At 41.5% G+C, this 26,317-nt stretch overlaps 1 protein-coding gene across 1 annotated transcript in view; it reads left to right on the plus strand.

Annotated features, from left to right (window-relative positions):
• LOC132816383 (serine/threonine-protein kinase 24-like) overlaps positions 1-26,317 on the plus strand; it is a 52,058-nt gene that overhangs the window by 16,988 nt on the left and 8,753 nt on the right. The window contains exons 2-8 of the mRNA XM_060825862.1: positions 3,742-3,972; positions 11,375-11,431; positions 12,822-12,930; positions 13,009-13,166; positions 19,494-19,679; positions 21,244-21,389; positions 26,156-26,282. Of these exons, the coding sequence (XP_060681845.1) occupies positions 3,742-3,972; positions 11,375-11,431; positions 12,822-12,930; positions 13,009-13,166; positions 19,494-19,679; positions 21,244-21,389; positions 26,156-26,282 (1,014 nt within the window). The remainder of the gene's footprint in view (positions 1-3,741; positions 3,973-11,374; positions 11,432-12,821; positions 12,931-13,008; positions 13,167-19,493; positions 19,680-21,243; positions 21,390-26,155; positions 26,283-26,317) is intronic.

Below are 26,317 nucleotides of genomic sequence, written 5' to 3' on the forward strand. Positions count from 1 at the left end.
TCCAAGCCATTAATTGTTAATTTAAATGTGTCATAATGTATGTCAATTATACGACTGCAACTGAGATACAACGATATGTGATTGGGATCTAAATAATGTTGTCTGGAGATACTGTCTCCACACCCAGTGCAAACCTGAAGTACAAACATAAGCAGCAATTAATGTAGTGTCATTAACATAGATAAACATCCCAAGCGCCTTCATAGGATTGTCGTCTCACTGAGTGATGTAAGGGTATATTAATGTAGGTGGCCAAACATTTGGCCAAAGTTTTAAGCAGAGCTTTGAAGGAGGACAAAAAGACGAGAAACCTCCAGAGCCAGAGACCTTGTGACTTCCAGTGATGGAATAGTTAAATTTGGTGATGTACAAGAGTCCAGAATTGAACAAGTGCAGAAATGCCAGAGGAGAGGAGAGTTGTTAAGCCACGGAGGTAGGAACTGATGAGACCATGGAGGAATTGGAAAACACACAAATGAAATTTCAAAATCAGGTGCCAGGAGTCAATAGTGTGGTGCTGAAAAGGCACAGGTCAGGCAGCATCTGAGGAGCAGGAGAATTGACATTTTGGGCATAAGACCTTCATCAGGAAATGTTAAATCTCCTGCTCCTCAGATGCTGCCTGACCTGTGCCTTTTCAGCATCACACTCTCGACTCTGATCTCCAGCATCTACAGTCCTCACTTTATTCCCAGGCCAGGAGCCAGTGTCGGTCAGTAAGTGCAAGGGCGAGGGTGAATTAGACTTGATGTAAGCTATGAGATGGGTAGCAACAGTTTTGAGAGAGCTCATGTTTTTGGAGGTTTGAGGAAGATGTATCTGCTGTAGAATGGATATGTACTAATAAGGCCTATGAGAGCTCTAGATAAAGTGCACAATTCTTAATCTGTGACAGCTTGCATATATGGGCTCTTTTCACAACCTTAGGATGTCCCAAAATGATTTGAAGTCAATGTAATCTTTTGAAATGTACCCACTATTGTATGTAAGAAATCCAGCAGCTGTTTTTCTGCATATCTAGCTCCTGTATATAGATGGGGTCATACCACCTGGAAACACACCCTTTGGCCTAACTCATCTGTGCTGACCAGACATCCCAATCTGACCTAGTCTCATTTGCCAGCATTTGGCCCATATCACTCCAAAGCTTTTCTGTTCACATACTCATCGAGGTGCCTTTAATTGTTGTAATTGTACCCATCTCCACCACTTCCTCTGACAGCTGGTTCCATACGTACACCATTCTCTTTGTGAAAAAAGATGCCCTTCAGGTCCTGTTTAGATCTTTCCCCCCTCACGTTAAACCTATGCTCTTTAGTTTTGGATTTCCCCACCTAAGGGAAAAGACCTTTTCTATTCACTGTAACCATGCTCCTTATGATTTTATAAATCTCTATAAGGTTACCCTTCAGCCATTGACACTCCAGGGAAAAAAAGGCCCTAGCTTATTCAGCCTCTCCCTATAACTCAAACCCTCTAGTCCTGGCAGCATCCTTGTAAATCTTTTCTGCACCCTCTTATTCATCTGGTATTTGCCACCTCTAGCTATATGTCGGTTAAGGGCTGTTTGAAGTGGCTCCCTGCCACCAAATCTCCATTGTCTTGGACCTAACTCGTGATTTTATAAATATCAAGTCTTTCACAATCATATTAAGTTGAACATATTGTAAGGAGACAAGTTGAATCTTCCGCAGATTCTGGAGGATTCAAGTTGAAATGTCTTTGCATTTTTTAAACAAATTTCTGAATAAATTGCTGTTGGGGACAATAGAAATAGATACACCACCTTAGAATATCTACAGCACAGACATTTCTTAATTAGCAAGAAATATTATGGCATGACAGCAAAAGGAGAACTGTATTTGGTCAGGAAAAATTACTAGAACTTAAAGCTTGTACTGATCCATCAGGTCTCTCTTTAAAATGAGAATAGAATACCTCATCTCTAACTATAGTTAGCAGGTGACATCAGCAGAAAGGGTGGAGCCAATATAATATGAGCATGAAACAGAAGTATGACAAATAAAACCCAGTTCTATACTTTTTCTGAATCTTCAAAAACTTTAACACTACTGGAATTGCAATGTAAAAGCTATCAACCTCTATTCATCCTTGCAGTATTCACATCTCAAATATCATACAGACAGGGTAATTTCAGGGCTTTCTGTGGCTCAGGGATCTACTCAATTTATACAGCTGCCCAGTCACTACTGATCAAAGTGCTGAGTGAAACCTCAATCTATTTTTATGATGTACAAAAGCAATTTGACACAAAGTAAGACAAATGACTAAATATGGCTATCCAAAGGTTGTTTGTTGCGATTCCCCACTTTGCATTGGCTCTTTAAATAAGGCATCTTACTATGTAATGCAGAATCGTTTAGTATTGTTGGTTGAAGGAGAAATATTGGCCCGGACTTGGAGAGAACACCTTGCTTTTCTTTAACTAGTGCCATGGAATCTTCCACATCTACTTGAGATAGCAGACATGTCTTTGGTTTAATGTTTCTTTTGAAAGATGACACTTCTGACAGTGCAGCTCCTTCACAATACTGATCTCAGCTTTTATGCTCATGCATCTGCATTGGTACTTGAGCCCAGAGCTTTCTGATCCTGAGAGCTCCTTACTGAGCCACAGTATAATTGACATTCATTCCATTCCATAATGCAATGCATTTTGAATTGGAGATTTATAATCACCAGTGTAATTAACAATAAATATAGTAGTGTTAGGAATGTGCTTATTATGTAGGCTGCATTTATTTATCTTGTGATCACAGGTTTTTTTGGTTCTTTGTCCAAAGTTTATCCTTTAAAGAGTTTTTACAATGATTCATACCTACTAATCTCCAATTAGTACAAACATTATCCTTAACAAAGTTAGAGTTCTGTCAGTTCTGAAGAAGGTCATTGGACCCGAAATGTTCAACTCTGATTTCTGTCTATAGATGCTGCAAGACTTAAGATTTTCCAGCAATTTCTGTTTTTGTTTCAGATTTCCAGCATCCACAGTTCTTTCTGGTTCTTTTCAAACTTTCCCAATTTTCTTCAATTTAACTTAAATTGCGATTGAAGTAACTTTCTTAAGGATGACTTCATTTTGAAAAACAAAAACCTGTCGATGCCAGTCAGATATCAAAAATTGAGAAACCAATATATATTAACATCTACATTAAGACTTACACTGAGGAAAATGATAGAACTGTATCTCTGTCTGTATTCATGTCAATGGGCTGTGCGGTCACCTCTGACTGAAGTTGTGGTTTTCAGTTTGATGCGAGACCTGAGCATAAACTTGATGCTAAAATAGCATCGTGAAAAATCATGTTGTGGAGGTGCCGGTTTTGGATTGGGTTGGGCAAAGTTAAAAATCTCACAACACCAGGTTATAGTCCAACAGGTTTGTTTGGAATCACTAGCTTTCAAAGTGCTGCTCCTTCACCAGGATCACCTGATGAAGGAGCAGCCCTCTGAAAGCTAGTGATTCCACATAAACCTGTTGGACTCTAACCTGGTGTTGTGTGATTTTTGACATCGTGAAAAGCAGAATATCTGGTTGTCACTGTTTCTGGAGCTTTGCTGCATATCCTACACTGAGTCAGTTTAAAGATGCTTCATTGATTGTAAAGTGATTTGGGATGCCCCAAGATTGTAAATGTGCAGTCGCAATGCATAATTTTGTTTATGACATTGAGCACAAATTGCATTGCATTTCTAACACTTCTGTTTAATTTTTTTTAGAATTTGAAAGCAGATCCAGAAGAACTGTTTACAAAGCTGGAGAAGATCGGAAAGGGTTCCTTCGGTGAAGTTTTTAAAGGAATAGACAACAGGAGTCAGAAAATCGTGGCCATTAAAAATATTGATCTTGAAGAAGCTGAAGATGAAATTGAGGATATTCAGCAGGAAATAACTGTCCTAAGTCAGTGTGATAGTCCATATGTTACAAAGTACTATGGATCCTATCTGAAGGTGAAGCTTATAACTTTACATTTTTTTAATGGGAATGAGACATGACGGAGTAACACTCAGGTGGTTGGACCTTAAGTAAATGGCATCAAATGTCTTACATGCTTTCCATACAAGTTGAGTCCAAATCAGTTTTAAGGTTAAGAGAAAACGCTGATTTTTGAAGTCTTTGTTTGCCAAAGCATTATCAGTGGAGGTGGTTTGGGGTGGGTGGGTGTGTGTGTATCTATATACACATTGGTTTAGGGGATGAACAACAAAAGGCAAGTCATAAAATACCTCCTGTTAAATAGATTGAGAGTTTCTTTGTGTTAGGTTTGGACTGCATGATATGATATCACTGTAGAGCTTGTTGGTATGATTCTCTTGGTGTTCAAAGTTAGAACAATCACCGTTAAGTTGTTTCATTTGCTTTAATTACACTCTGTCTACTTGCTAGTTTCATCATAGGATCAGTCCGGTTATCTGCTCCAAAAGTATGAGCACCTCTGTTGTAGAACTCTGTATAATGCACTTCTGTGCGCTCATCTCAGATGCTTTACCTCTTTCAAAAGCTGTCTATTGACGGACCTGCAATTTGCTGACATTGTTTCTTACCTGCCCCCAACATCATTCCTTCTCTCAGCTCTGGACCAAACCTTGATCAATTTATAGCTGTTCCTCCCTACTGAACATGTTCAACTCTACAAGTCTTTCAGCTTCTTACTAGCCTTTTGCTTTCCCAAGGTTAATTAGCTCCTAAGATAAACCTTCTTGTTTTTCTTGACATCCTTCAAAGGGGTTCATCGAGACACTTATCATTGCTTCCTTGTATGCAGCAGCCCCAAATGCGTATCGTCCTCCTCTGACCAACTCCTTGCTTCAGAATCAACTCTATATACTGTCTTCAGTGGATCAGCTCTCACCACTTCTCTCCACATTTTGTTACACATAAACAAGGTCCTTGCTCTCCACGGGCTTATTGTAGGTAATAATCTTGATTCAAGTGTATGGCCAAATCAGAAAGCAGAATAAATACCCCTTTTCACTCCCGAAGTTGGTTATAAGTGTTTTACTGTTTAAAAAGATTTCATTTTTTTTCCTGTTCAGTGTGTATTTGACATGTGTAAAGCTACATGTTAACATAAACTGAACAGTTCTCTTGAATTAACAAAGGAAGAGGAGTTAGTTTTATTGTAAAATTAATTCAAGTGAAAACTTATGAAGGACATAGACAGGGTGGAAAGAGACAAGCTTTTTCCCAAGGTTAAGGATTCAATAACCAGAGGTAATGCTTTCAAGGTGAGATGTGGAAAGTTTAAGGGGGATACACACGGCAAATACTTCACACAGAGGGTGGTGGCGTTTGGTGCGCATTGCCAGCAGAGGTGGTAGAGGCAGGCATGGTAGATTCATTTAAGATGTGTCTGGACAGATGCATGAGTAGATAGGGATCAGAGGGATACAAATGCTTAGGAATTGATCGACAGGTTTAGACAGTACATTTGGATCGGCTCAGGCTTGAAGGGCCGAGGGGTCTGTTCCTGGGCTGTAAATTTTCTTTGTTCTTTGTTCTATTAAAACCTATTTCAAATCCTTTGACATGCACGTATTAGTATGCAAAAATAGAATGAGTTATGGGGTGGGGGAGGTGGAGTTGAGGGGTGGAAAGAAGGCTCATAAATGGAGAGAAGCATATGTTTTAATATTCTTTTGGTGGTCTTTGAAGTTCCGGGCTGTGGCAGCTGATGTAAACGGGATGTCCTTCTGAAGACAATCTCAATTCATCGTTCTCTGTCTCCTATTGGCCTCCTACCCTTCCTTAAGCGCTCCCTCAATATAAACTCCCCATCCATATTTACTACTGAATGTTTGACCTTGCCAGCACTGGTGCTGCCCCAATCACAGACCCTTTCTGATGACTTCCTTATATTGATCTCTACCCACATTTTTTCCCCCTTTTCATTCCTATATATTTCTGTATCCACCATTCACAATTTGGGAATGCACTTTGCTAAATCTGAACTGTCTATCCATTGGTCCTCCATTCATCAAGATGTTTATCCAGTTGATGGTTACTCAACTACCACCTTGCCTCCAGCTTTGTTCTGTTCCTCAGTTAAAACCATGATTTTCTCTTATGCTGGCTATTAACCCCAGGCCCCAGTCTACAGCTTGCTTTGCCCCTCTCTTAAATCAAAGAGATACAGATTTTAACAAAATCGGCAGGCAGCTAGTTGAGCTATTTACCACCCAGATCTGGCTGAACCACATAATGTACTATTGAGTCTTGCGCTCATGTAGCACTATTGCAGGAACATTCTGCCATGCCACGGAGATATTTAGCTTTTCTATGCTCCACTCCATTTTGTTAAGCTCTGCCGTACCATCTTTCCAGTAATCATCCCCAATAGTGAGTGAAAAAAGTTCACGGATGTCTGTCAAGTGCATCGATAAACTGTTACTACCATGATCCTTCTCTCCCCTAGGCCACAACGCAAAACTCCAAATTTGCTCAACGTTTCCTTGTAGATTCACCTTTAGTCCCAGAAATCAGTTAAATCTTCTTTAAATTGATTCTAATACAGTTATATCCTGGAAGTTGTTAGTGATTGAACATTTTATAAATGAGTGTAGAGCAAGAGGGAGGAGGGAGGCAAAGAATAAAAGGGAAGTTTTGTGATGTGGTAGTGGGCCAATTTTTTAAATTCCTTCGAAGATTATGGATATCACCAGGCCAGCAGTTATTGACTAAAGAATATAATTGAGCAAAGTGTGTTTGTTGTGCCCATTCTTGCTGAAATTTAAACACAAGTGCTAATTAGAAAATACGGCAAAGTGTCATTTAGGGTGGCTGACCAAACTTTGGCCATGATCACGTCCAGTCCATCAATTGTCTTCGCTAAATGTATTTATCTAGTTCAATGTAGGCATTTTCTGAGTTGTGGATAGTATATTGAACAAAAAATAAGCACAAGCAACTTTGTGGTTGGGATGTTATTAAATCAATTTGGAGCTCACACCCAGAGCAGTGCAGCATTTAAACTTCTTTCATTGACAATGCCCCCCCCCCCCACCCAAAACACCGATGGGTTCGCAAAGGCAAACCATTTGATGCTGTAAATCTTGCCGTTCTCTGTGTATTGTTGGGGGATATAGTCATAGTATCAACCTATTCTTAATTCCCCAGAGTGTAGTTAAATATCGGTCACTTTGTTGTGGATCTGGAGACACGTGGACCAGACCAGACTAAAGATGGCAAATTTTGTTCCTAAAAGACATTGAAAGACAAAAGATGATGTTGCAAAGCAAAAGGGGGTTGTGGTAATACATAGTTAGTGCCAATTTTGTGCCTTTTCCATGTAACCCTGCACATTGTTACTATTTAAGTAATTTTCCACTGCTCTCTTTAAAGACTCAATTGAAGCTGCATCCACCAGACTTCCAGACAGAACGTTGCCAGACCCTGACTTTGCTGCATGAAAAAATTATTTCTGGCATTTTGTTTGCTTCTTTTGCAAAACACTTTAAAACTGCATCTTCCAGTTCTTGATCCCTTTATGAGCAGGAATAGTTTATCCCATATATTCTTTTCAGATTCCTTGTGATTTTAGAAACTTGTAGCAAATTCCCCTCCAAGGAAAACAGTTCCAAATTTTATAATCTTTCCTCATAACCGAAGTGTCACTTCCCTGGAACCATTCCCATTAACCTTTTCTGAACCCCCTCCAATGAATTCACTTCCTTCATTTGGTGTGGTGCCCAGAACTGCGCACGCATCCATGGAGTTATAAAATGCAGAAACAGACTTTTCGGTCCAACTCATCCATCCCAACCAAATTTCCCAAAATAACCTAGTCCCACTTGCCTGTGTTTGGCCCATATCCTTCCAAACTTTTCCTATTCATGTACCTGTCTTTTAAATGTTGTAACTGTACCTGCAGCTACCACTTCCTCTGGCAGTTCATTCCACAAACCAACCACTCTCTGTGTGAAACAGCTTCCTTCTCGGGTCTCTTAAAAATTTCCCATCTCACCTTAAAATATGCCCTCTAGTTTTCAACTCCTCTACTCTGAGCAGAAGGCCTTTGCTGTTTACCTGATTAAAGCCCCTCATGATTTTATAAAACTCTATAAGGTCAACCCTCAAAGCTTGAGTGAAAAATGTCCCAGCCTAGCCAGCCTCTCCTTACAATTCAAATCATCCAGCCCCTCGTAATTCCTTTCTGAACCATCTCCAATTTAATAATATCCTTCCTACAGCAGGGCACTGGGCGGCATGATGGCACAGTGGTTAGCACTGTTGCCTCACAGCGCCAGAGACCCGGGTTCAATTCCCACCTCAGGCGACTGACTGTGTGGAGTTTACACGCTCTCCCCGTGTCTGCGTGGGTTTCCTCCGGGTGCTCTGGTTTCCTCCCACAATCCAAAGACGTTCGGGTCAGGTGAATTGGCCATGCTAAATTGCCCGTAGTGTTAGGTAAGGGGTAAACGTATGGGTGCGTTGAGCTTCAGCGGGTCGGTGTGGACGTGTTAGGCCGAAGGGCCTGTTTCCACACTAAGTAATCTAATCTAAAACCAGAACCATCTGGTTCACAAATGTCCTTTAGGGAAGGAAATCTGCCATCCTGTCTCCTTCTGGCCTACATGTGCTTCCAGATCTTCAGTGTGGTTGACTCTTAACTGCCGTATGGGTGATTAAGGATGTGAAATAGATGCTGACCTGACCAGTGACATTCATATCCCATAAATGAATAAAAAGAACTAAAGGTACTAAAACTCTATGGTGCATGGCTGTGATCCCATTTTTGTGTTGATATGAAGGCACAAACTTGTAGCTGTTCTACAGTGGACTCATTCCAGCATCCAAGCTGATTGAGAGTTTAGTTCAGCCTTCTATAAATGAGCACTCTTGTTAACATGTTTGATTATTAAGTAGATATAGTACAATAGTCTTGTTTAGTGATTCTATCACTGAAAAGGTACAAATCAACACCCTGCCATTCTACTTGTATGAAAATGCCCTGGCTCCTGTAAATAAATCCCTGGAAACTGATTTAGTCTTTTCTAATGTCTTGCTAGACTCGTTAGCTTGCATTTCTATAGTGCCTTTCTTCTCAGCATGTTTCACAGTATGAGAGACAACAAGAGTCTTCACATTAGATTATTAGATCAAAGCTAAACAAAACCTTATTTTATTTTGGGACCTTTTGCATTGTTCGAGGCTACTCATCTGATGTTGCTCATGGGGGGTGGGGGGGGTGTTGATTGAGGTATATAAAATACTAAAGGAGATTGACAAGGTGGATGTTGAACAGATGCTCCCCCTTGTGGGACAGTCTTGAACAAGAGGTCATAGAAATAGAGTGAGTGGAGGTAGGTTCAAAACTGATAAGAAACTTCTTCTCTGAGGGTTGTGAATCTGTGGAACTCACTTCCCCAGAGTGCAGGAGAGGCAGAATCAATCAAAAGATTCAAGAAAGAATTAGATACATTTCTGATGAAAAGCGGGACAAAGATCTATGGGGAGCAGGCAGGAAACTGGAGTTGAAACCAGGATAAGATCAGCCATGATCATGTTAAATGACAGAAAGGCTCAAAGGGCTGAATTGCCTACTCCTGCTCCTAATTGCTGTGTTCTAAATTGGAGAAAGACCAATTCTGATAGTTTTAGGCAAGAACTTGCAAAAGTGCCTTTTGAAACACCTGCAGATGTTCGCAGGTAAAGGGGTGGCTGGAAAGTGTGAAGCCTTCAGAAAAGAGAGGACGCGAATCCAGACAATGTATATTCCTGTGAGGGTGAAAGGAAGGCTGGTAGGTATAGGGAATGCTGGATGACTAAAGAAATTGAGGGTTTGGTTAAGAAAAGGAAGGAAGCATATGTAAGGTATAGACAGGGTAGGTCGAGTGAATCCTTAGAAGAATATAAAGACAGTAGGAGTATAGTTAAGAGGGAAATCAGGAGGGCAAAAAGGGGACATGAGATAGCTTTGGCAAATAGGATTAAGGAGAATCCAAGGGGTTTTTACAAATACATGAAGGACAAAAGGGTAACTAAGGAGAGAATAGGACCCCGCAAAGATCAGCAAGACGGCCTTTGTGTGGAGCCGCAGAAAATTGGGGAGATACTAAACGAGTATCTTGCATCAGTATTTACTGTGGAAAAGGACATGGAAGATAGATGGGAAATAGATGGTGGCACCTTGTAAACTGTCCATATTACAGAGGAGGAAATGCTGATATCTTGAAAGGCATAAAGGTGGATAAATCCCCAGGACCTGATCAGGTGTACCCTAGAAATCTGTGGGAAGCTAGAGAAGTGATTGCTGGGCCTCTTGCTGAGATATTTGTATCATCATTAGTCACAGTTGAGGTGCCAGAAGACTGGAGGTTGGCTAACATGGTGCCACTGTTTAAGAAGGGTGGTAAGGACAAGTCAGGGAACTATAGACCAGTGAGCCTGACGTCGGTGGTGGGCAAGTTGTTGGAGGGATTCCAGAGGGACAGGATGTACGTGTAGTTGGAAAGACAAGGACTGATTAGGGATAGTCACCATGGCTTTTCTTTTTCCTTATTGTGTGGCACTGCATTAAACTTCCCTCCATTTTTAATTTGAGCTTTTTATGTTTTGTCTCTGTGTTTTCACTCTTAAAATTGAGCTGTTTGATTTATAGAAATGAAAGATTACTTTAGATTAATTGAGGAAGTCTAGTTAATAGGAACATAAAATTACTTGATGTTTAAATGTTCATAATGTACAAACTTCCATGAATGTTCTAGCATTTTCCATGAAGAGTGTACAAGTTTGACACAGCCACTGAGAGGTATTAAGGATGAGTGATTCAAAGCTTGGACAAAGAAGTAGATTTTAAGGTCTCATTTTGGACAGAAGGGTTTCAGGAAGGAATTAGACAATAGACAATAGATGCAGGAGTAGGCCATTTGGCCTTTTGAGCCAGCGCCACCGTTCATTATGATCATGGCTGATTATCCACAATCATCCACTTCCTGTTCCTGCTTTATCCCCATAACCCTTGATTCCACTATCTTGAAGAGCCCTATCCATCTCTTTATTGAAAGTATCCAGAGACTTGGCCTCCACTGCCTTCTGGGGCAGAGCATTCCATATATCCACCACTCTCTGGGTGAAGAAATTTCTCCTCAACTCTGTTCTAAATGTCCTACCCTTATTTTTAAACTGTCCTCTGGTTCTGGACTCACCCATCAGCGGAAACATGCTTCCTGCCTCCAGAGCGTTCAATCCTTTAGAAATCTTACATGTTATTGCAGAGTTTAAGCATCTAATGTAACAGCTGTCAATGGTGAAACAAAGGAAGTGCGGAATTTGCAATAGGTCAAGTTTTCTCATTGCTTGTTAAAATGTTAAGATTCACTTTACAAACAGTTTTAATCATTTGTCATGCAGGACACAAAATTATGGATTATCATGGAATATCTTGGTGGTGGCTCAGCTTTAGATCTGGTAAGTATATTATTTTTAAATTTTGCTGTGGAAAATTCATTTGGAGGTAGTTTTTTTCTTAGAAATAAAAATTTAATGGCTGCAATACATACCATGGAGAAATTGCTCTTCTGACTTTGCCCAGTCTTGTTTTAAGAACTGTGGTTTTATAAAGTGAATAACACTTTTCAATGAGAGTAAAATGAACCTGATATCAATGTCAGCCCAGACTAAAATATTAGTTTGATTTTTTAAATGCAGCTCTCAAGATAGATTTTCTGCAAAGCAGTTAAAAAGTAACGTTTGAAATTTTGTGAGAAATTGAAATTCCAGAAAATACACTGATGGTTATAAAATTGAATCGTAAAAGTTGCAACTTTATTGCCGTCCCTAACATTTGGAAAATCTGTAGTCCTTTTTAGTGCTAGCTTGATTGATCACAAATCTAACATAGTTATTCAAGTTATTATAAGACCAGCTAATGTCAAAATTTGTGAAATCAGGAAAAGGAAGTGTTAAGATAATCTAGAGAACCAACTGAATACTGACATTCTGTCTCATTGAGTAGTTATTTTGACTATTCTGAGAATATATATCCCACCAAAACTTATTTGAGCATCACTTACAAATTGGAGCTTTGAATTATCACGTCAAATGGGCAGATTTATAAAATAGAGATGCAAAGTCTGTATTTAAGGGAAAGATGGATGACAACATGAAGAAAAAGGAATAGGTTATAATTTGTGCTGAAAGGAAGTGTAGTGGCATGTGTTTAATTTAAAGCATTGCATCATGATCTTATTCCCACATCTCAGAAGATTGTATTGCCTTTGTGGAGTAGGTGCGATGCTGATTCACTAAAGTAATGCTGCCCTGAAAAGGTTAACTCTAATGACATGTTGAATTGACCAGACTTGTTTTTTCTCAAGTATAGAGGGTTAAAGAAGCAATCTAAAGATAGCGTTAAAGATCATGAGAGAGTAAATGGGAACTATTTCCTCTGGTGAGAGGAATCTAAGAAAAGGAAGAACTCTTTAAAATTAGAGCCAGGTCAAATGGAGTGATATTAGGAAACATTTCTTAATACATAGGGGAGTAGAAATCTCTGACTTTCTCCCCTGAGAGCATGTTGTGCCTCAGGTTTTATTTTTTTCTCGTCTGTTTACTGGATGTAGGCATTACTAGCTGGGCCAGCGTTTTATTGCCCATTGGCAATTGCCTCTGAAAAGGTTGTGATTGAAAGTGGTAAAACTGACAGATTTTTGTTTGGCTTATGTTTTGAGTGGGTTAATGATGTTGAAGAATATAAAGGCATGATTTAGTGGGATAATGGAGCATGGTCAGAGGGCTGAATCGTCTCTATTTATTAAATCTTTTGCTAAGTTTTTAAAAGTTTTATTATTTTTCTTAGTTAGAACCTGGTTCATTGGATGAATACCAGATTGCGACAATACTAAGAGAAATTTTAAAAGGCCTTGAGTATTTGCACTCTGAAAAGAAAATCCACAGGGATATAAAAGGTAAGGAATTGCATTCAAACTTTTAAACCAAGTGGTCATGTTCAAGTCACTCACTTAACTTTGTATACTTTTTCCTAGCTGCCAATGTTTTGCTGTCGGAGCAAGGTGATGTTAAACTCGCAGATTTTGGAGTTGCCGGGCAGCTGACAGATACGCAAATAAAAAGAAACACTTTTGTGGGTACGCCCTTCTGGATGGCACCAGAAGTTATCAAACAGTCTGCATATGATTCAAAGGTACAGATTGTTACTGTTTCTCCAGAATGAACTGCAGATAAACGAGGTGACCCTTTTATGAAGGCATAGTTTGTCAATGTGTCTATAAAAATGCCCAATACACACAGTTCAACTCTTCTACTGGTGGAACTCCGATCCATGCTTATGTTACCTCTAAATTCTATAATTTACCTCTCTCTCCTTTTAGGTCATCCACCTTCCACCCTCCAAATGTCAACACATCCGAACATTGCTGCACTTAGCCTAACACTCAGCATTCTGGTCTCCTTCCTATTGGAAAGATGTTGTGAAACTTGAAAGGGTTCAGAAAAGATTTACAAGGATGTTGCCAGCTTTGGAGGATTTGAGCTACAGGGAGAGGCTGAACAGGCTGGGGCTGTTTTCCCTGGAGCGTCAGAGGCTAAGGGGTGACCTTAAAGAGGTTTACAAAATTATGAAGGGCATGGATAGGATAAATAGACAAAGTCTTTTCCCTGGCGTTGGGGAGTCCAGAACTAGAAAGCATAGGTTTAGAGTGAGAGGGGAAAGATATAAAAGAGACCTAAGGGGCAACTTTTTCACACAGAGGGTGGTACATGTATGGAATGAGCTGCCAGAGGATGTGGTGGAGGCTAGTACAATTGCAACATTTAAGTGGCATTTGGATGGGTATATGGGCCAGATGCTGAACAGGTGAGACTAGATTGGGTTGGGATATCTTGTCAGCATGGATGGGTTGGACCGAAGGGTCTGTTCCATGCTGTACATCTCTAGAACTCTGTCTTTTTTCACTCGAACAAAGGAGGTTGAGAGGTGACCTTATAGAGGTTTATAAAATAATGAGGAGTATAGATAAGGTGAATGGCAGGTATGACTTCCATAGGTTGGGGGATTTCAGGACTAGGGGTCTTATTTTTATGATGAGAGGAGAAAGATTTTAAAAAGACATGAGAGGCAACCTTTTTTACACTGAGTGGTTCGCATGTGAAATGAACTTCCAGATGAAGTGGGTGGATGTGGCTGCAGTTACAGTGTTTAAAAGACATTTAGATAAGTATATGAATAAGAAATGTTTGGAGGGATATGAGCCAGGAGCAGGCAGGAGGGACTATTTTAGTTTGTGTTTATGGTTGGCATGGGGTATTTGAACTGAAAGGCCTGTTTCTGTGCTGTATAGCTCTGATGCTACAAGTCCTGTTTACCATCACTCCTCAGCTCACCAGTTTACATTGGTTATAAGTTTTGCATTGCCTGAGTTTTAAAAATTTGATCACATTGCTTCTCCCCTCCATATGTCAGTAATCTCCTCTAGCCCGGCAATCCTCAAATTTGTATTGTGCTCCAATTCTGGCCTTGTAACAATTGACTTCCATTGTTCCACCTATTCTTTCCGCTGCCTGGATGTAATATTTATAATTCCTTCATGCTCTCTTGCTTGCTTTCTCTGTCTTGCCTCCTTTTAATATTCTCCTTAAAGTCTATCTTTTTGCCCAAGGTTTTGGTCACTTGTCCTAATTCTCTCTATGTGGCTTCGTATCAAACTTCAACTTCTGTTGTTTCTGTATCTGTGCATCAGAGGTGTTTTTCTTTGAAGCTGCGGTTTAAGTGCAAGTTGGCGAGTTAGTTGCATTGCTATAATGTTTCTGGATTACTAACCCAGAGAAATATCCCATCATGGCAGCTGGTCGAATTAGACTTGGAGGTAAAAACAAGGGCTGCAGATTTTAGATTAGAGTGGTGCTGGAAAAGCACAGCAGGTCAGGCAGCATCTGAGGAGCAGGAAAATCAACATTTCGTGTAGAAGCCCTTCATCAGGAATAGAGGCAGAGTGCCTGCAGGGTGGAGAGACAAATGAGAGGTGGTGGGAAGAAAGTAGCATAGAGTACAATAGGTGAATGGGGGTGGGGATGGATGCGATAGGTCAGAGAGGAGGGTGGAGTGGATAGGTGGAAAACAACATAAGCAGGTAGGACAGATCATGGGGACAGTGATGAGCTGGAAGTTTGGAGTTGGGGTGAGGTGGGGGAAGGGGAAATGAGGAAACTGGTGAAGTCCACATTGATGCCCTGGGGTTGAAGTGTTCCGAGGTGGGAGATGAGGCATCCTTCCTCCAGGCATCAGGTGGTGAGGGAGTGGCGGTGAAGGTCGCCCAGGACCTCCATGTCCTCGGCTGAGTGGGAGGGGGAGTTGAAATGCTGGGCCACAGAGCGGTGTGGTTATTGGTGCAGGTATCCCAGAGATGTTCCCTAAAGCGCTCTGCTAGGAGGCATGTAGTCTCCCCTATGGAGAGGAAACCACATCGGGAGCAATGGATGCAATAAATGATATTGGTGAATGTGCAGGTGAAACTTTGATGGATGTGGAAGGCTCCTTTGGGGCCTTGGATGGAGGTGAGGGAGGTGGTGTGGGCGCAGGTTTTGCAATTCCTGCGGTGGCAGGGGAAGGTGCCAGATGGGTTGTTGGGGGGCATGACCTGACCAGGTAGTCATGGGGGAATGGTCTTTGCGGAAGGTGGAAAGGGGTGGGGAGGGAAATATATCCCTGGTGGTGGGGTCCGTTTGGAGGTGGCGGAAATGTCGTGGATGATTTGGTTTATGCGAAGGTTGGTAGGGTGGAAGGTGAGCACCAGGGGCGTTCTGTCCTTGTTACGGTTGGAGGGTTGGGGTCTGAGGGTGGAGGTACGGGATGTGGACGAGATGCATTGGAGGGTATCATTGACCACATGGGAAGGGTAATTGCAGTCTCTAAAGAAGGAGGCCATCTGGTGTGTTCTTTGGTGGAACTGGTCCTCCTGGGAGCAGATACGGCGGAGGCAGAGGAATTGGGAATACAGGATGGCATTTTTGCAGGAGGTAGGGTGGGAAGAGGGGTAATCCAGGTATCTGTGGGAGTCGGTGGGTTTGTAAAAAATGTCAGTGTCAAGTCGGTCATCAGTTATGGAGATGGAGAGGTCCAGGAAGGGGAGGGAGGTGTCAGAGATGGTCCAGGTAAATTTAAGGTTAGGGTGCGGAATGTGTTGAAGTTGATGAATTGCTCAACCTCCTCGCGAGAGCACGAGGTGGCGCCAATGCAGTCATCAGTGTAGCAGAGGAAGAGGTGGGGAGTGGTGCCAGTATAACTACGGAAGATGGACTGTAGAGGGATTGGATATTCATGGTGAAGATGAGGCATTGGGGGCCGGGGAAACGGAAGTCTTGGAGGAGGGTGGAGGGCATGGGTGGTGTCTCGAACGTATGTGGGGAGTTGCAGCACAGAAACAGATTCTTCAATCCAACTGGTCCGCACTGACCAAATATCCTAAACCAATCTTGTTCCATTTGCCAGCATTTGGTTCATTTCCCTCTAAAGCCTTCCTGTTCATGTATTTGTAACTGTGTCCACCACTTCCTCTGGCATGTTGTTCCATGCATGCAACATCTTCTGCATGAAAACTTTAGCCCTCAGATCCTTTTTAAATCTTTCCTCTCACCTTAAACCTATGCCCTCTAGCTTTGGACTCTTCCCACACAAATAAAAGGACCTTGGCTATTCACCCTATACATCGGCAGCACGGTGGCACAGTGGTTAGCACTGCTGCCTCACAGCGCCAGGGACCTGGGTTCGATTCCCGGCTCAGGTGACTGACTGTGTGGAGTTTGCACGTTCTCCCCGTGTCTGCGTGGGTTTCCTCCGGGTGCTCCGGTTTCCTCCCACAGTCCAAAGATGTGCGGGTCAGGTGAATTGGCCATGCTAAATTGCCCGTAGTGTTAGGTAAGGGGTATATGTAGGGGTATGGGTGGGTTGCGCTTCGGCGGGTCGGTGTGGACTTGTTGGGCTGAAGGGCCTGTTTCCACACTGTAAGTAATCTAATCTAAACATGTGTCTCATGATTTTATAAACCTTTAGGAGGTCATCCTTGACATCTGCTCCAGGAAAAAAAAGGCCCCAGCCTATTCAGCCTTTTGCTGTAACTCAAACCCACCAATCCCTTGTAACATCCTTGTGAATCTTTTCTGAACCCTGAGTGTTTATTCACTTCATAAAATCTATGATATACAAACTAATCTTAGCAATGGTGCTATGAAACTACTGTCAATTGTAATTTAATCCATCTGGCTTACTGCAGTTCTTTATGGAATCAAATATTCCATGTTTACCTGATCTGGTCATCATGTAACTGCAGACCCACAGCAATGTGTTGACTCTTAATTTCCCACTGTAATGATCTATCAAGTTGCTCATTTCAGTTGTGATTTGCCAGAAAATGCTGGTCTTGCCAATGATGTCCACTCTGCGTGAAAGAAGTTTGAAAAATTCTATTTTGAAGGAATCCTGGCCGATGTGTTAGTAAGGAAACACCATGGTTTTACCATTTGGGCTACCAAGTTGAGTCACTCAGTGAATAGCATAGGTGCAGTTACTAAGAAGTAACATGGAAAATTCGAGCAGCAGTAGGCCATTCAGTCGATTTGAGCCCCCTCAATCATTCAGAATGATCAAGGCTGAATGTTAGAGGAAGAAACATGCCAAGTCTTTATAAATCACTGATTGTGTCCCATTTGGTAACTGTGGCTGATTTCAAACACCTCACTGAGAATGCAGAAGCCATTTAGCAGAATGGTACCAACAATGGGTGACTTTAAGGTTTGTGGTAAAACTGTAGAAGGTGATATTGATCTCCATATAGCAGAGGCGATCAAGAGGGTAGTTAATAGCAGTGTTCAAGATCTGATGGAGCAAATAAGGGAAAACTGTTTCCAGTAGAAGGTCCGATAACTTGGGGAGACAAATTTAAGATGGTTGGCAAAAAAACCAACGGCCACATGGGTATATTGTTCTTCTACACAAAGAAAATCTGGAATGCAATATCTCATAATGTTTGGAAGCAGACTCAGTTGTTTCAAGAGGGAATTGGAAATACTTGAAAAGAAAAGTGCCTACAAGGCTATGTGGAAGGAGCAGGGGAGTGGGATTAATGAGACAGCTTTTTCTTAGAGCTGGCCTAGGCACAGTGGGCCAAATGATTTCCTTCTGGCTTGTATCAGTCTGTGAAAGGAATAGAAGGATATATTGAAGGGCAAAAATAATCCCATTGGTTTGGACCCAGAGTGGTTCTCAGTCTGAGCTTTGGTAAAAATTAATCCTATATCTAGTTATGTACTTCGCACGTAGATATAAAAGGTACAAAGTATTTCTGTCTGCTATTTTAAGCATTTTTTTTGTACCACTGCTTACCTTTTCTTCAATTGTTGCCAGCAGAAATTAGTGCGTAATCTAGCAGTAAAATAATTTAAGGTGTCTGGCTCCGTTAATGCACTGTAAAAAGTGAGGTCTGCAGATGCTGGAGCTCAGAGCTGAAAATGTCTTGCTGGTTAAAGGATTCCTGATGAAGGGCTTTTGCCCGAATCGTCGAATTTCCTGTTCCTTGGATGCTGCCTGACCTGCTGTGCTTTAACCAGCAACACATTTTCAGCTCCGTTAATGCGCTGTCAGTGGTATTGAACCTTTTGCTGCAAGATCCTAGATTTAAGTAAAACAAAGAACCGTGGAGATGTGAAACTAACGAAAATAAAAGTTGTTGGAGAAATTAAGAAGTCTGGCAGCATCTGTGGAACAGCACGGTTCAGTGGGTAGCACTGCTGCCTCACAGCACCACGGTCCCAGGTTTGATTCCAGCCTTGGGTAACTGACTGTGTGGAGTTTGCACATTCTCCCCATATCTGTGTGGGTTTCCTCCGGGTGCTCCGGTTTCCTCCCACATTCCAAAGATGTGCAGTGCAGGTCAGGTGAATTGGCCATGCTAAATTGCCCATAGGTGTTAGGTGCATTTGTCAGAGGGAAATGGGTCTGGGTGGGTTACTCTTCGGAGGGTCGGTGTGGACTTATTGGGCCGAAGAGCCTGTTTCCACATTGTAGGGAATCTAAAAAAAAGAAGCATTTAACATTTCAAATCCAATGACTCTTCTGCTTTTGTTTGTTGCAGACTCTATATTTCATAGAATCACAGAATCTCTACAGTGTGAAAATTAATTGATCAGTTTGAGGAGAAATAATAGGTACTCTTTAAAATATCATCAGCTCTTTTCAGTAGATGCATTCACGCATAAAACAGTTTTGACTTGTTCATGGGCGCCAGTGTTGATCAATTAGCTTGGCACAGCAATGTAAATGCTGTCCTCGTGATGAAATTGCATTTGGCATTATTTGATGAAAATTTGTGGCAGGTTATAATTTGGTTCAAGGTCAACCTGTAAAAATCTTGATGTGTACCCAAGTGTATTGAAAGGGCTAACATTGCACATCATATAGAAACAAATATTTTATACTGAATATGAAATGAGTTACTTTTTTTGTGTTCTGTTTATATAGGCTGATATCTGGTCTTTGGGAATAACTGCCATAGAACTTACAAAAGGAGAACCGCCACATTCAGAGCTACATCCAATGAAAGTTTTGTTCCTTATTCCGAAGAACAATGCACCAACATTGGAAGGAAACTACAGTAAACCCCTCAAAGAATTTGTTGAAGCTTGCTTGAATAAAGAACCGAGTTTTGTAAGTTATTTAAAAGTCTTGCTAAAACAACGATTTGAGAACCTTGGCTACTGTTTTAATTTTTTTTCCTAACCATCCGAATTCCCTCCTGGTGTGCAGTATGGTCCCAACTTGACATAATTCAAATGCATCACCAATCCTGTTTTTTAAACATTTGTTTCATGGAATGAGGGCAGTGCGGGTTTGACCAGTGTTGATTGCCCATCCTTAATTGTTCAGTAAGTAGTTGAGAGTCAACAACAATACTATGAGTCTGGAGTCAGAACAGATAAGGATGGTATTTTGTCCTTCCTTAAAATATATTACTGAATCTCATGAACTTTTACAACAATCAAAAGTGGTCGCCACAAGGCCAGTTTCTTATCCAGATATTTATTGAATACAAATTTTACTATTTGCTAAAAGTGGGATTCAAACCAATGGCCATAGACCTTTAGCTCACATTCAGGCTTACTACTACAGTGACATGACCATTACATCATTCCGTCCTTATATTGTACTCATGTCAAGTTCTGAATTAGTGAACAGATGCTAAATTATTTTAATCACATTGTCAACAATTTTGTCAGCACCTACTAACATTCAATCAGTTTTGAATCCTAAGAAGTGGCAGTGCATATTTCCTGGCATTAAAAGAATAAAATCTATATATTCATTGATCCATTGAACTGTGACTGATGTGTTTTTGATAACTCTGTTGATAGATTCATTTCAGAATTGCATACTAAGCATTTTAAGAAATTTTGACTCAGGTTGCTGTATTTGAGAGTGTTCTGGGCCTAAATGGTAACTTAAGTTATGAATATATATTTGTGAACAGCATGGAAGAACAAGCAAGAAGAAGCAATCTTGCATTTGAATAATGCCTTTCAAGATCTCAGGCTATCACAAAACACTTTACAAACAATTAAGTATTTTTGAAGTGTGATTACTATTACTGTAACTTGAATTTGTACTTACACCTAGATATAAAAATAGGATAAATAGACAAAATCTCTTCCCTGAGTGGGGGAGTCCAGAACTAGATGGCACAGGTTTAGGGTGAGTGGGGAACGATATAAAAGAGACCTAATGGCAACTTTATCATGCAAATGATGATACATGTATGGAATGAGCTGCCAGAGGAAGTGGTGGAGGCTGGTACAATTGCAACATTGAAAAGGCATTTGGATGGCTATATGAATAGGAAGGGTTTGGAGGGATGTGGACTGGGTGCTGGCAGGTAGGACTAGATTAGGTTGGGATATCTGGTCGGCATGGACGGGTTGGACCGAAGGGTCTGTTTCTGTGCCGTACATCTTTATGACACTATGACTGTAAATAGTTGCGGCTGCTGTCTCATTACTATAACTGGTGGTGAGTTTGTGATGTTGAGACAGCAGTGTGACTCAGCCAATATAGGAATTGATGATGAATAATTGCTTCTTTTTTCTAAAGAACAAATTTCTAATAGTCCTATGCTCCCATTGCATCATAATAGTTTTGCTCCTCTGATGATGAGAAACATGAAATTTTGCTTTACGGCTTAAGGAAGAATGATTAATGTTTTCTTTATTTTCTTAAGAGACCTACAGCGAAAGAATTACTGAAGCATAAATTCATAATTCGAAATTCCAAGAAGACCTCTTACTTGACAGAATTAATTGACCGGTACAAGAGATGGAAAGCAGAGCAGAACCATGATCATTCCAGCTCAGATGAATCTGACCCGTAAGTTTTCCTCTACTGTGCATTCACAGAGTTCTCCTTTGATGCTTTGGTCTTACCAATAGAACATCAATTGCTTTGATAACCATGCAGTATTATATGGGGTTACTTAGGATTTACTGCACAGAAATCTGCCATACAGTCCATGGTAATGATCTACATGAGCCATTTTTCACTCTGTTCCAGCTCACCCAGTACACTTGCATTCTATTTTCCCTCAACTGCATTTCTACCTGACCCTTAAAAATACCCATACTGTGCACCTCAGCTATTCTTTATAATTGTAAAGAAATTATTTAATGGAAAAGTTCAAAATCCTGCTGCTTCGGTGGCGTATATAAGGAGAGGCTGTTTCTGCCAGCAAGTGACTCCCAGAGGATACTTTCATAAAGTGATGCACAAAGGACAAGATCACTGTTTTTTTTCTTCTTCAAAGGGTGTGGGCTTTGTTGGCTAGGTTAGTGTTTACTAACCATCCCTAACTGGAGAGGTTGGGGGAGAGCTGTCTTCTTGAGCTGCTGCAGTCCTTGGGGTGTGTACCCAGGATGTTGACCTGCTGAAAGAACAATGATACAATCCCAAATCGGGATGATGTGAGGCTTGGAGGAGAACTTGCATGTCGAGGCATTGTCTTTCTAGATGGTAGAGGTTGCCAATTTTGGAAGATGCTGTCGCAGGAGCTTTGGTGATTTGGTGAAGTGCATCTGGTAGATAGTTCATATGGTTGCCACTGTGTGTTGATTGCGAAAGTCTGGATGTTGTGGATGGAGTGCCTGTCTAATGGGGTGACTTGTCCTAAATCATGTCCAGTTTCTTGACTGTTGTTGGAGCTGCTCCCATCCAGACAAATGTAGAGTATTCTTCACGCTTCAGTTTGTGCCTTGTAGATGGCGAACAGCCATTGGAGAGACAGGAAATGAATTATACGCCACATAACTTCTAGCTTTATAGCTCCCTTGTTTATATATCTTGTCCAGTTTTGTTTCTGAACTTGAAGCCAGCAGTGATCTGGACTGCACTGCCTGTGGCAGCAGATTCAGTAGCAAAATGTTAAAAAGAAATTAAATAAGTATGCAAGGGAAATAAATATTGTAGGGCTAGAGACGTACCAGAGATTGGGACTAATGGACAGCTCTTTTCAAAGACCTGGTACAAAATTATTAAGCCTATGCTGCATCATTTTAAGATTCTCTGATTTCATAGCTAGTTGCACATTTTCACCACTGCCTTGAATAAAGAACTTGCTTCTAAAGTTTCTTCTTTATTGAGTTTATTAGTGACCATCTTATTTATATTTCCCTTTTTATGTCCTCTCACATCACCTCCATCAAACCACTTCATAATGTAAGACTGCTGTCAAGTCACCCTGTTGCTTTCTCTTTTCAAACAAATATGTGTCCCAGCCTGTTCAATCTTTCTGGATAGCTGCACTGTCTTCAGTTCTGATATAATCTTCATAAATATTTTTCGCACCTTCCCCAGTGCTACTAATTCAGTAACAAGGAGACCAAAATTATGCACCATATCCCAATGAGTGGCTAACTTCAATTTGCCTAGCTCCTTTTTGAAAAGCTGGAAGAGGGTCATTATGATCTAAAACATAGCTTAGACTGGACGTGCACTAGTACATTTTCATTATCTGAACTATTTTGGGTGGATAACACATTTTAGCGACTGGAAGTATGCTTTTCCAGCTCCACATAGGTTAAAAATCCTCCCCCAATAAAGTTCCAATTTGCAGAATGCTATACTTTCCGTTTCTCACAATAGGTTCTGCATTCCAGTGTTGATTATCATCTGTAACTTCGTTCCTTTTGCGATGACTTTTATCTGTATATCCGATTGAGATAAAAGCACTCTGAGTTATGCAACTTTAGCTGCTTGTAGATCTCGCAAACTTTCTACATTCTGTGTTGATAACCTAGCTAAATCCTTTAAGCAGGTGTGTATTTTAAATTGCCAGCTTGGGACTAACTGGAAATATCTTTGAAAGAGCTAGTGTGGACTCAATCGTCAAACGGCCTCTGTGGCGTATTGTATATTGTGATTCTGTGGAATTGGTCAAGCTTCAGTGTGACTGGATTAGTGTTGCAACCAGTGTAGCCCCAGAGTCACTTTTCTTTAAAGATGAGCAAGTCATGTTTGTATCTAAGGTAGATTTATGAGGTTTTGCTATTGAGTCGAAAAGCGTGGTGCTGAAAAAGCACATCCGGTCAGGCAGCATCTGAGAAGCAGGAGAATTGATGTTTTGAGCAATTGCTGTTCATTAGGAATAGAGGCTAGTGGCATAAGGGAGCTGAGAGATGAATAGAAAGGGGGTAAGGCTTGGGGTAAGGTAACTGGCAATGCAATAGATAGATAAAGGTGAGGGTGAAGGTGATACATCGGAGAGGAGGGTGGAGCAGGTAAGTGGGAAGGAAGATGGGCAGGTCATGAGGGTGATGCTGAGCTGGAAGGTTGGATCTGGGATAAGGTAGGGGGAGGGGAAATGAGGAAACTGGTGAAATCCACATTGATCCGCTGTTATGAGAGAACCCCAAGGCGGAAGATGAGGCGTTCTTCCTTGAGGCATCAGGTGGCTAGGGTTTGTTGGTGGAGGAGGTCCAAGACCTGCATGCCCTTGGCAGAGTCTGAGGGAAAGTTAAAGTGTTCAGCCTCAGGGTGGTGGGGTTGTTTAGTTCAGGTGTTTCAGAGATGTAGTAGATGAAAAGGTGGGCAATGGTGCAGGTGTAGCTGCGGAAGGTGGGCTATTCCATGTACCAGATGAAGTGGCAGGCATAGCTGGGGCCCATGCGGGTGCCCCTGGTGGGAGGATTAGAAGGAGAAATTGTGTCTGTGTGAGAGGAAGAAATAGAGGGCTTGAAGGCCTTCGTCATTGCAGATGGATATATACATGGACTGCTTTTCCATGGTAAAGATGAGGCATTGGGGGCTGGGGAAATGAAAGTCCTGGGGGAGGTGGAGGATGTTGGTGGTGTTCCAAACATAGCTGGGGAGTCCCTGGTCTAAGGGGGTCAGAGCGATTTCAAGGTATGCAGAGGTAAGTTCGGTGGGACTGGAATAGGGTTGACCGGGGCAGTCATGTTTGTGAATTTTGGATAGGAGGTAGAACTGGGTGGTGCGGGGTTCCAGGATTGAGGTTGGAGGCTGTGGATGGGAGATCCCCTGAGGCAATGAGGTTGTGGATGGTCTGGAAGATGATGGGAGGTAAAACTGTGGTCAAAGGGGCAGTAGGAGGAGGTGACCATGAGATGGCGCCTCGCTTAAGTGGTGTAGTGGTCACTGCGCCAAAACTACTATAGGCCCCACCCCCCATCTGCTGGTTTAATGGTGATGTTGGGGTTGGAGTGGAGGGCTGTGCATTGCGAAGGTGAAAGGTAGGAGTGGGTGTGTGGGTGGACAAGTTGAGGCGGTCACGGCGTCAGATAGAAATGCAGAGATTGAGGGCAGGTAGCAGGCCAGCACAGGGTGTCCAGTTGGATGGGATGTGTTGGACACGGGAGAAGAGGTCCTCTGAGGGTGGTCTGAAAAAGTGAGGTGGAAGTGGCATAAGAAATGTTCAGTGTCATTATGCGTGTCAAATTCATTGATCTGGGAGCATAGGGGTATGACAGTGAGGCCTTTACTGAGGACTGATTGTTCATCCTCTGGTGGTCTGAGGGGATGATAAAATCCTGGCAGGGCTGAGATTGGGTTTTGCTACTGTACCACTATTTCAGAGGCTTCTGTTTATGATCCAAAAACTCAGCAGAGCAACTTAAATTCACTTAATTAGGAGAATAAAAGCTTGTATCATAAATGGTAATAATGAAACTATTGAATTGTTAAACCCGTCTTACCGACTAATGTTCTTTAGGGAATGTAATCTCTCTTTCTAGCCTGGTCTATGTATGACTGCAGACTCCGGAATCTCACCATCTGCCAGCCACTCAGTTGTTCTTCACAGCAGTTAGGGATACACAGTACATGCTGGTCTTGCCGACAATACTCATATGATTGGGGGTAGGGCCCTAAGATCTCTACCATGCCTCTATTTCACGCTTCTTCCTTGATCTTTTGCTGTCTAAATCCTAACCTTTGGAGTTGCATTCTTCTAACTCTCTCTGCTTTAAAATGCTTCTTGAAATCTATCTCATAGACCAAGCCCCTGCCTTAATCTTCTAATGTCACTCTGTCTCGAATTTCGTTTCAGAAGCATGTTAAGGGGCTATGCAATTCCAAATTGTTGCTTTTCTTGCAGTCCTTAAAATAAAGGCTTATGTTTACATATGCTTTTTGTGACCACCGGATGTTTCGATGCGTTTTTCAGTCAGTGAAGTACTTTTTGAAGTGAACTGATTGTTGCGTTTCCTACATTAAAACAGGCAATTTGCATGCAGCAAAATCCGACAAACAATAATTTGATAATAACCAGACTGGTTAGGGCACTGGGATTAATTCTCCTTCTCTCATTTGAAATTGTGCTGCGTGCTCTTTTACATCACTGAACAGGCAGATCGAGCCTCAGTTTAACATTTCATCCAAAAGGCTTCACCTCCATCAGTGCAGGATTGAGGGAGCACTGCACTAGAGTGTTGGCCTTGATTTTTATGCTCAGGGCCTAGAGTGGGACTTGAACCTATTACCTTGTGGTTGAGAGGAACGTATTATCTACTGAGACATGTCCGATAGAAATAACAAAATAGTCTTCATTTGTTTCTGGTGTAATGATTTTCAATGAAGACCTTTTCTTTCCACAGAATAAAATAATTATTTTTCAATAATAATAGGGAAAGTGACAGACAAGCAGCAGGAGGAAATGACACAAGTGACTGGATCTTCACAATCAAAGAGAAAGACCCAATCAAGCTACAAAATGGAGCTGCGCAGCCCGAAGATCTTATTGAGAGGGATCAGGTATTTGACGGTTCCACCTTCTTAATTTGATGTTT

The sequence above is a fragment of the Hemiscyllium ocellatum genome, chromosome 6 (genome assembly GCF_020745735.1).
Source record: "Hemiscyllium ocellatum isolate sHemOce1 chromosome 6, sHemOce1.pat.X.cur, whole genome shotgun sequence".
Lineage (NCBI taxonomy): Eukaryota > Metazoa > Chordata > Chondrichthyes > Orectolobiformes > Hemiscylliidae > Hemiscyllium > Hemiscyllium ocellatum.